The sequence below is a fragment of the Diadema setosum genome, chromosome 10 (assembly GCF_964275005.1).
Source record: "Diadema setosum chromosome 10, eeDiaSeto1, whole genome shotgun sequence".
In the NCBI taxonomy this organism is placed as follows: domain Eukaryota; kingdom Metazoa; phylum Echinodermata; class Echinoidea; order Diadematoida; family Diadematidae; genus Diadema; species Diadema setosum.
This window is the reverse complement of record NC_092694.1, coordinates 8,279,218-8,291,245: the sequence shown is the minus strand read 5'-3', so window position 1 is coordinate 8,291,245 and position 12,028 is coordinate 8,279,218. Positions and strand designations below refer to the sequence as shown.

The following is a 12,028-nucleotide window of genomic DNA, read 5'->3' as shown; positions in this document are numbered from 1 at the left end:
ATAATATTTATATAATTCCTACACTGGAAGATGGTGCTTGCCAGCACATCCACCTGACTGCGATAGAGTGCAGGTTATTAAAGCCTATTATTTGGCAATACAACTGTACATTGTATTCTGTAATAATGGCAAAAGTTAGTTTGTTATACATTCATTGCAAAGCAATATCATGAACTAAAAGCTATCCTGAGTGCTTATTACGGGCCATTTTGGTCAACACAAGGTCATTTATAAATTTGAACACGAGTTACGTAAAGATATTGTTACGTCGGACAAGCATATTATGTCGCTTTAAAATACACGATATATAGACTTTATAAAACTTTATTCAACTTTATTTTTCATTTCCATTAGATAAACAGGAAAATCATATACAATAAATTAACAGTTGAAAATATTTGTAATAATTTCAAAAACGTAAATCAACAAAATACATGTGATCATGAGCAACATAATTGCATTTTTTTTTAAGTATATACATATACATTATACTGTGCAATGAGTGAGCACAAGGTCTACAGTAACTGTGATAGTGTTGATATATATAATATATACATATGAATATATGAGTTTATATATATATATTCATATATATTACGTATGAACATAAATACATGTATCACTTCAGCTGCAGTGCTTCATTGAAATATCATCTGCAAAGGATTAACTGCAGACATGATTTATGATTTCATATAATCCTATTTTCTTTGTTCGTTTGCGTTTTGCTTTGTTTATTCATTTATATATTAGCCTTTATATTAAACATGCTGTGTTTACTGTTTCAATCAGTGCACGTGAAAGTAGGCAGCGCCTAGTTTTGTGCCTCCGTGCACAAACGTGCGGACGGACACACGGTTTCTGTTGAGGTTGAAGGAACACATCTGACCGGGTTGGGCAATAAAACAGACCGTGAAGAGGGCCATCTCAAACTCTGGACTGACGCCAACCATGACGGACGACATCACTTTCACTCGGCTATGCCAGTTGAACTGAAGGAGAATTTGGTTTGGCTGAAATGCGATGAGAGTAAACGAAAAGAATGATAGTCAAATATTGTTAGTGCAGATCTAACGATGTACTCTTTTAATCACTTGGTATAAACAAGTTTCCCTATTGGTTTTGGAATTTTCATTATAGGCCTGACTCGAGTGCAGAGTAATCGATCTAGTTTACCACACTCTATGTAAGCACTTAAAACACAAATCAGCAACACCAACAACAAACCAATGACAATCTCCATAAAACAAACGCCAGTATCTATTCATTTGGCCCTAAAGCCTGTAACCTACATCAAGTTCATGATTTGCAACTTTCTCTATGAGAATCTATATCTTCGAGCAAGCCTATAATGATATGTTTCTATGAGTCGTTTTAATTGTCCTGGCAGAAACGTTTCGTCCAAATAGGCACACAACAGCACTAATAAACAGACACTAGAGCTCTGCACTTTCAAATGCTCACTTTTCATACAGTCGACTGCAAATGGACGACAATTTAAACAGCTACCTCAGCGAAGATTGCGGGAAAATACCATGACGCAGTGTAAGAATGATACGAATTTCTCATTCCGTCGCTGTGATTTTTAATTGCGAATTCGTAATCAACTACTAGATTGTTTTGTGGGTTTAAATTCCTAAATTATATGTGCGACTTGAAACCTAGACGGCAACAATACTTTGTACGTCCTCACAAAGCATGGTCCTATTGGCCTGTATGGCGCTCAAAATGTACATTAAAGGCAGATAATCCCTACTTAAAGGAGATGGCTGGTAACTGATCAGTGGGAATCAGTGGGAATCAGTGGAAATGATTGTTCCATTCCTTTGGGGGATGATTGTTCAAACTGATTGTTCAAATCCTTGTGGGATTCATTTAAGAGTACACTATATATCTATTGTTGTGTGAAAAATTATTTGCTTCAGAATGGTCTCATATTCAAGTAATGTGCAGTTTAATCACCCCGTCACTGTACGGCATGCTAACCTGGAAACATTAAACTGCACATTACTTGAATATGAGACCATTTTGAAGCAAATTTCACACAACAATAGATATATAATGTACTCTTAAATGAATCCCACAAGGATTGGAACAATCATCCCCAGCATTCCCACTGATTCCCACTGATCAGTTACTAGCCATCCCCTTTAAACGCTTAAAATGTACATTTAAAGGCAAAAAAAGTAGAAGTATACGTCTAACCTGATACAGGATATTATGTAATAGCTGCACAGTGCGTTTGTTGTACACAATCCGTAGAATCATACTTTAGTTGTATGGTGACTAGTTATGCTAAGTACCTGTGACGTCTTCGTGTAACCATAGTAATTCAGATTTCCAGCCAGTTCCTGGAGGTAAAATTGCAGCCAGTTGTGGAAACCCGTCACCCGGCCGTTTTTAATCTCCCCGACGAACGTGTGCTCGAAAGCGGACGAATCCAGAACACGTTGGCCTTTCGAGCGGGCGTACAAATCGAACCACGTGGATTTTAAGTAGTCCCTGAAAGCAGATGGGGTACTGAAGTAACCTACAGATAATGATGAGAGAAAAGATGCGGGGGATGAAAACGAGGTGGAGGAGAAAGATCAATCGAAAAAAAAAAAAAAAAGATGGATTGTAAGTGAGAACGAGTGAAAATAACGACTGCCTGGTGTGACAACTAAACGCGCCCAAAACATTTACATTCGAAGCATTCTTAAAGGGTTAATGGTCTAGTTTTGGTTGAGATTACAATTCAGGTTTTATCTTTTATCATATAATCAGAAAATACCCATAAGAAGTATTAAAGGCCACGCAATTCTAAGAGGAATTAAAAGTTTAGTTGATTAAAAAACAAAGAGGTCCTAATATGAGGTGGGTCCAGCCTTTTATTTGGAACACAGCCATTTCAGAACTGATTTTAGTTAAATAAACGATTGATTACTTTTAGAATTGATTGTATTTGATATTTCACAAAAAGTTTAAATCTGAATTCCCATCTCAGCCAAAACTATATCATCTCTTTAAAGAGATGGTACAGCATTGGTGGAGATGAGAATTGGGCTTTAAAGGGAAGATAAACCCCAAGAACAATGTGGATTGAGTGAAAGCAGCAACATTAGTAGAACACATCAGTGAAAGTTTGAAGAAAATCGGACAATCGATGCGAAAGTTATGAATTTTTAAAGTTTTGGTGTTGGAACCGCTGGATGAGGAGACTACTAGAGGTTATGACGTATGAGTGGACTACAATATCAAGAAAATATAAAGAAAATACTACAAAAATCCATTTTTCATGAAAATTACAAATTCCATCAACTTAATATTGACATATGTTATATAAGGGTAGCAATTATTCCCCCTGCTTTCTGAAAGCGGTTGGTCCACTGCTCTTTCATAATTCTAGAAAAGTGAATTTTTGTTGAATATCCTTTATATTTTCTTTGTATTGTTGTCCACTCATACGTCATATCCTCTAGTAGTCTCCTCATCCAGCGGTTCCAACACCAAAACTTTAAATATTCATAACTTTTGCATCGATTGTCCGATTTTTCTCAAACTTTCACTGATGTGTTCTACTAATGTTGCTGCTTTCACTCAATCCACATTGCTCTTTGGGTTTACCTTCCCTTTAAACTTTTTGCGAGATACCAAGAAAACACTTATGATATAGTACAGAGCATACCATTTTAAGAGGAATTAAAAGTTTATTTGATAAAAATCGGGTTTGGAATGACTGAAACATCCAAAAACAAAGAAAACAAAGCGATCGTAATTGATAAAGTGTGGGTCCCACACCTTATCTTTTTTTTTGGATATCTCAGCCATTTCAAAACCAATTTTCATCAAATAAACGTTGAATTCCTCATAGAATTACATACTCTTTCATATTTCATAAGAGGTTTCTCATTATCTCACCAAAAAAAAAAAATGTTAGAAACCTGAAATTAGGTCTCGATTGTACGATCCCTTTAACATGTTGGACGCAATCAGTGGGCGTGTAGATAATAAGTTTATTATGACCATGGCCCATGTATATTGTTATGACGAAGAGTGTTCTCGCGGCTCCTTTCCAATACATGATGTATAAAAAGAGGGCCTCTGGCTATCAAAACTAGAATCTGCTGCAACACCCAGTTTGAAACTGATTCCTCATTATCACACCGCCATATCATTATAATCCCTTTTTTATCATCATCATTTCGGGGAGTTTCTCTCAGATTTTTTTAAAGATTGTTGCTTGCATTGTGATGTACAAGCGACTATATTCAGTCAAGGCAAAGTTCTCTCAGGAAAAAAGAAATCGGTATGTTGTCTGTCTAGATGTGGAAACTCGTAAAATGCGTTGAAAATTTGCGAGTTCCAGCCTACGAAATCAATATCTTAGCACTTTATCATCCCAGTGTTGATATATTGACCTGTATTTCTATTTGATATCAATCTTGATAACCACTCCTTACACACTGTGAAAGAGAATGATAATCATGGCTGGTGTGTGTGGACAAATGTAAATTGCGAACAACTCTTTCCCAAAAAAGAGAATTACAAAAATAGACTAGTTAGTAACCTTTGCGGAAGAGGAAGTCATAGGTCAATCTCATGACGTCAGTGTTCAAGATGGCGTCCAAGAAGGCCTCAATCTCTTGGTTCTCTCTTGTAGTGGTGTTTTCTTCGACTCCTACAGACCGGTGGTAATTATTGAGGAGAGCTCGGAGAGTGGCGTAGGTTTCCCCATCCAGAATCGACGGCTCCAAACTGGTGAACAACCTGCAAATATGGGACATCATTAAATTCAGCCTTTCAGATCTATAGGCCCTATCTTTGAGCGTCTCAGTTTAGCTTCGAAATACTGTATGTGACTGTTGTCATGGCAACCCACTCTTACTACAGCCAAAACAATATTGAATACCTGAATATAAAAACGACCCAAATCCCTTGCAGAAAATTTAGGGAAATAAATAGAATCCTCAAATAATTTCCTTTTTTTTTTCTGTTAGTGGACTGTTATTCTTAATTTTAAAGAATGTAAAACGTTTATTTGACTGATTATCTATCTTTGCATGACTTCGAAAGGGTCTTCAAAGATGATAGCCAAATTGGGACTTGGGTCGTTTTTATATTCAGAACGTATTCAATTTTACTATCGGATAGGAGATTTAATGGGAGCTACCCTGTGTGGGAGAGTCACAGATCACGCTCCGGAATGTTTTCCGTGCTATACAGCAAAGGCGAGATTCTCGACCTTTGTCGGCCCGAGAAGATGAGACTTTAGGCGAGATCCGACTAGATCTCGTCGTCTCGTCTTCTCGAACGCGAGAAGTCGAGAAGACGAGATGTTACTTGACATTGGCTTTTCGCCACCTCAGATCCCAAGAGGTCGAGATACTGACACCTGGGCCATGTATCATAAAACTTTTCGTACAGTTACGCACGACTTTTCAAACGACTTAAATATGGCAAGCCAAGTGAGTTTCCTACTCATTATTAATTTTATTAGCTAGCTACAATCGAAATTTGCAGATGATAATGATTATTCTTACATGTCAACACACATTTTCTGTTGAAAGTGTATTTTCCCCCAATAAAGATGAAATGTTGACATAAGTCGTTCTTTGTTAAAAGTAAGAAAAAACCCCACTTATTTTGGCACTTCATATTCCAGTCGTTCGTAAAGTCATGCGTAACCTTACGAACAGCTTTATGAAACGGGGCCCAGATATCCCGTCTTCTCCTCTCCTCAAACCGGAGAGTTTGAGACGACAAGATCTCCCAACTCGTCTTCTCGCGTTCTTGGATCTCTATAGGGTCGAGATGAAAAGATCTCATCGCTGACTTTTTCGCCTTCTGTTATCAGTATTCGATTATTTTTTTTTTTAATCTGTATCAATAATAAACATGTGTTTTGGGGGGAAATAAAATTTCAACTGAATTAGTCGGACGTTACAATTTACTGTGAACAGCCCACGTTGCATTTCTCCTCATGCAACATGAAATACCTAAACCTCTGTTCGTAAAATTGTTTTTGAATGAAGAAAAAGGAGACTTTCTGAATACTAGTAATGTATACATGACTCTTTCAAACCCGTGTCCATCAAGACAATCTAGTTAATGGGGAGGATTTGGGCATAATGGTAAGGAACTAACTGATCAATGATGAGGGAGGATACAGCTACTGCACTGTTCCAATTTAATAGAATAATTCGATAGAATACTGCACTGTTCAGTCCTCTGTTCATCCATGCGCTTATGTATTATGAAAATGATGCTCTAATTGATCTACACATCAGGTTATTATTGAACCATCCATTGTGAATTCGACAGTGCTGGTGGAAAGCCTATAGAATATAGATACCTCCTCGGCGACCGATCGCGGTAATGATAGATGCGGCTTATCTTGGTCTGCCTACTGAGGGCGTATAGGGAGCCGGGTACGCGATTTACGTCAGCAACCCAGATTTCACGTGCCAGATGACTGATTTCTCTTGTCGAGATCGGATCACGTGGTCTTGTGGCGCTACCTGATGTAAAATGATAATGATGATAATATTAATACTACTACTACTACTACTACTACTACTACTACTACTACTACTACTACTACTAATAATAATAACAATAATAATGATAATAATAATAGTAATAATAATAATAATGATCATAATCATAATCATAATGATAATAATAATAATAATAATAATAATAATAATAATAATAATAATAATAATAATAATAATAATAATAATAATAATAATAATCTTGAAGGCTGTACGCATCCAGGCAGAATTGGACAATTTGCAATAACCTTTACAACAAATTTGAATGTTCGGACACAGCTGCAATGACTAGCAGAAGACAATACAGTTATAACATGAAAGATTATTTACAGGTAAAGAGTACCAGCTTTAAGTCATAAACTTTTTAACCCAATGGATACAGAGGGACGAAAAGGAAGACAGAAAGAAAGTAAGTGTCTAAGCAAGTCGATAAAAAGCAAAATGTTATGATTTTAGTGGGAGGATCGGCTAAAACATCTAATAAGCTTGTACATAACGTAGAATGCCCCTCACACTGTAAAAACATCGGTGTTAGATTTAACACCATGGGTGTTAAATCTAACACCGATCAAGTGTCAATAGAGGACCACACCGACAGGTGTTGAAAGTATTCTGTGATGGTGTTGAAAAGTGTTCACCTGGCACTTCGTGGTGTAATTTGACACTGTAGCTGGTGATATTCTGACACTTCGTTGGTATTAATTCAACATTGACACCACATGGTGTAAAATGGTGTTTTAAATGATATATTGGTCACTACATATAAAGGTATATTTTTGAAGTTATGGTCAAAAGAAGCAAAAATTTTCTTATTATTCTCTTTATCTTTTTGACCTTTAATCGCAAATATCTCCATTTGGCAAATATGGACTTATCGGTTTTTGCAAACAAACGCTTCATATATACACACATATAAACATGAACATAAACATATAAGTATATTAATAAATTTATATATTATGTAAATGCCCATTATTATTGTTATATATGCATGTAATAAGACACATGATAATAACTACCGCTGTCACAGACGTTTGCGTAATCACGGCAACAATCGCCATAGTTTGTGCACACCGAATTACACTGACAGGACCGCCTTCGATCCAGCCTTGATCCACATCTTCCGCTGCAGGAGTCTTGAGCTGGACGTGAAGAACAATACTGAAGACAGCAATATTGAACAATACCTTTTGTGTGTTTTAACTGCTAATAGTGACACAAAACACCCCATAGCATTGTGCACACTCCCCAAAGTCTTTGGCTCAAATATGGTTGCAGAGTGATTTCTGCAAATGAACATAATTATGGTGATTATGTATACAAAAGAATCAACAGCTATAAGTCTCTCTTGGAGCTGCATTGAAAGCCATGAACATGATTATGGGATTGTGAGCACATTCAGTGACCCTTTACCTGCATAGAATGGTTTCACATAGCCTATACATTTTATGTAAACTCTGATCCTAATAAATCGGATGAAAATCATGTACAAAACATGTGCAATACCAGCTTGGTAGAAATCAATTCTCTGTGGAGAGGGTTGATTCATGTACAAAACATGTGCAATACCAGCTTGGTAGAAATCGATTCTCTGTGGAGAGGGTTGATTTACATACAAACTAAATGTATCTTAAAATCTTGACCGATTCCTTGTAAATTCAGTGGGACTCTTAAGGGTAATAGGCCTTACAGCCATTCACTTCCACTGCTATAATGTATAGTAGGAAACCGTGAAAATCCGTGACTTCCGTGATGAGGAAATACCATAACACATTGGTTCCCATACTGCAATCATACAGTGGCGATACCATGATGAACCGGCCCTCCTGAAAATCATAGGCTCTATAGTAGTATAGGCTAGTTTGCAGGCACAAACCCTTGTTGGTCGTAAAGGAGTCTGCGCCAAGACTACTACATGCACCACTTTGGCACTGTCCCATAGGCCCTGTGTTGAAGCTTCTCCCTTGTTGGGAGAGGCTGCAGTGTAGTGGTGCGTGTATTAGTCTTGGCGCATGCAGACTCCTATACGACCAACAAGGGTTTGTGCCTGCAAACTAAGTATAGGCCTTCATACTGAGAGTGAATAAAAGAGCTGGCAAAGTGCATTTAAAGGGATAGTACAGTTTTGGTTGAGATGAGAATTAGGCTTTTACATTTTTGCAAGATACCAAGAAAACACTTATGATATAGTACAGAGCCTACCGTTTTAAGAGGAATTCAAAGTTTATTTGATGAAAATCGGGTTTGGAATAGCTGAAACATCCAAAAACAAAGTAAAACAAAGCGATCGTTACAGAGTGTTGGTCCCACACTTTACTAGAATCGTTCTTTTTTTGGATATCTTGGCCATTTCAAAACCAATTTTTATCAAATTAACATTGAATTCCTTATAAAATTGCATGCTCTTTCATATTTCATATGAGATTTGTCATTATCTCACCTAAAAATGTTAGAAACCTGAAATTAGGTCTCAACCAGAACTGTACGATCCCTTTAAAGTGGCTCTTTGACATGTTTTCCCGACAATGCCCGAGGCACATACTCTAGTATTAATGGGCCTACATCATAATGTGTAGACAATGTTATTGCCTTCTTTCGTTAGAACAAGCCTAATTAAAATCAATGAAACAAATAATTTATTGGGACTATAATAATTACTCGATCAAATGAGAAGATAATACCATTATTTTGAATGACCTCATTAGTATGAATAATGTGAGGGTGATATCATTGTTTTTCAATGATGCTGAAGTTCTTGAACTAGATGTCTTGCTTGAGGTGTTTGGTTTGAATTTGATTTATTCATGCACTTTTTTTTCTCAAATGACAAATGAATACAAATTGATACAGAGCATGCAAAAAAAAAAAGACCCAAGAAACAAACAAATATACAAATCAATACAGGAATTGTTGATTTCGTTTGTATCCAAACACACAATAAAAGCTCGAGCATTGATACCGAAAATGAACTGAAATTCATAGTTTGCAAAGATTATACAATCTTACCTTCAGCGATATGCGTGTACGTCAGGCATATTATCCAGACGCAGAGAAAACCCTCAAAGGTCCTCATTGTGTGCAGAATGGGGACCCGAAAACACACAACTTGACGACTCTGTATTCTTATTGTTGCACAAACCGAGAGAGAGAGAGAGAGAGAGAGAGAGAGAGAGAGTTCTGCAGGGTTTTTCCAACAGGCACGTCTGTCACCCAATCCTTTCGTTGTTCTTCGCTTATTGCCTGACTTTTGTGTGTACACAGGTTCTGATTTGTACTAGATATAGCCACTCCGGAAGTTGTTTGACAGTCACTGTAATACTATTACGGTTACGGTGGGTGTGAATCGAAACTGAGTATCTACAGCCACTTCAATATTCGACCGTCCTCACCTTCCTACTCCCGCTTTTTGTAAAACAGCGACTTTTTTTCCCCTTTGGAGTGCATGGATGTGCCGCATTACTCAAAATGAAAGTAGTCTAGTTTTTTTTCTTGCTGTCACTGGGGAGGTTTAAAAACAAACAAACAAACAAACAAACAAAGGTTTTGATTCAGTAAATGGAGAAGCTAATAATTATATCATATTGTATCATGTGAAATGCTCTGAGCATGTCTCAGTAAAAACCTTACTAAGGTAAAAAAAAAGAAAAAAAGTTTGGGCAACACCATATTGATATACCGCCCTCTCTTGTTGGAAGTTCTACAACGGTTCCTGAGGTCGAGTCCATGATCATGATGACAGTTTTGCGGCATTGCTCCCGTAAAATCTCTAACCAGTGCTATAACCCTAATTCAAAAGCTATATCACTCTCCCTAATCCTAATCCTCCCGTCAAACTAAAACCAAAACCCTATCAAGACTCTTATCCTAGTCCTAACTCCCTGGAGAAATTAAGACCTGAGCAATTATTGTTGCAGGAGCAAGTAATATGTCTGTCACTCTTGAGGCCATCTTGGTAGGGCAATAGAAAGAAATAAACTTATGAAAAGAATTTCATAAATCTTTCTCTGGTATAATGAACACACGGTCTATTGATCTGTTCTGTATACTGAAAGAAGTGAAGAGCATTTTTTTAATGCTTAACAGAGGAGCTAGGTCAAGCGCTTTTTTTTTTTTTTGTTGTCCTGTTCCCACCTCTTCGGGTTGTGTACGACAGATATTGAATAAAATCTCTCTTTTTTTTGCCTCAATGATTTAACAAATTCTTACTTATCTGCATTGAAGAGAATCACTGTCAATTATTGTCCTTCGGAATGATTTTTTCCCTTTTCATATGAGTTATGCTATTATGCTTTTCACAGAAATGACTTTTTATGTGGTTCCTGCATGGGAGACGTATGAGCCAATGACATCTGTACTTTCTTCATTTTGTGATTGTGTCAGATATCGTTGATTCATGAATATGAGTAAGATATAAGAAATGCCTACTTTTTTTCGTACATTTCTGATCAAGTGATATGAAACTGTTACGTTCTTTAATGTACTGAATCACTAGAATCTTTGATATGCAATCTTGCCATCACAATTAAGGGTTAATGCTACATACCACCAGGAGTCCTTGTAATTTAGGGGTTTGAATCAACTCAAGTTTCAGAATTGCCGTAATTACACGTCAGTAAGCATAGAACAACCAATATGGTGCGAACACTTAAATAATATATACGATCGTATCTAGAATTAGTTCATGTTTTAGACTGCCAACTTTGTCATGGAGCTGGATCGTGATGGAGTTAACTGACCAGTTTAGAGACTTTGGACCTACCTTCTGGTCGGTCCAGTCATCTCACGTTTTTGAGATATGTCGGCGTTATCTCGACATTGACAGCTGTAATTGATCTCAAGCAACACAGAAACACGCACACCCACACGCACATACACACACACACAGAAACAGCGAAAAGGCTTGCAGATTGCGCTACACCTACGTGCGTTATGACTCATTATCTTAGCGTGTTCACGTCTCCATTAACCCTTCAGCTACCTGCAAAATGCTATTGATATTATACACAAACAGTTTATTTGCCTATGGTATACATAGTGACAGAGCTAGCAATACCAACCGATCTTCAAAATTGACTTTAATGGAAAAAGCAAATAGCAATTCAACTGAATGGAAGTTTCACTGAGAATCTCCCACCTACATCCATGGACACATTCTAAAAAAGAAATGTTTTTTTTTTTTTTAAATAAACTAACTTGTTGTGTATACTACTACTTACTTCTGCTACCACTACTACTACTACTACTACTACTACTACTACTACTACTACTACTACTACTACTACTACTATACACTACTACTACTACTACTATACACTACTACTACTGCCACTACTAATGATAATAATAATAACAATAATAATGATAATGATAATGACAGTAATGATAATCAAAGTAATTATCATTATTATCATAATTATGATTATCATCATTATCATAACTATTATTGCTGTATATATAGCTATAACCAAAGCTATATCTAAGCTACCTCTGTGGAG

General features: G+C 36.8%; 1 protein-coding gene across 1 annotated transcript; it reads right to left on the bottom strand.

Moving 5' to 3' along the window:
- Nucleotides 1-734: 734 nt before the first annotated feature.
- On the bottom strand, nt 735-11,312 carry LOC140233713 (uridylate-specific endoribonuclease-like). The gene is made up of 6 exons (XM_072313812.1): nt 11,293-11,312; nt 7,622-7,675; nt 6,332-6,493; nt 4,547-4,746; nt 2,301-2,527; nt 735-1,010 (listed from the first exon to the last, which is right to left on the bottom strand). The coding sequence occupies exons 1-6, from the start codon at nt 11,310-11,312 to the stop codon at nt 786-788; spliced, it is 888 nt and encodes a 295-aa protein (XP_072169913.1). The 3' UTR covers nt 735-785.
- Between the last annotated feature and the right edge of the window lie 716 nt (nt 11,313-12,028).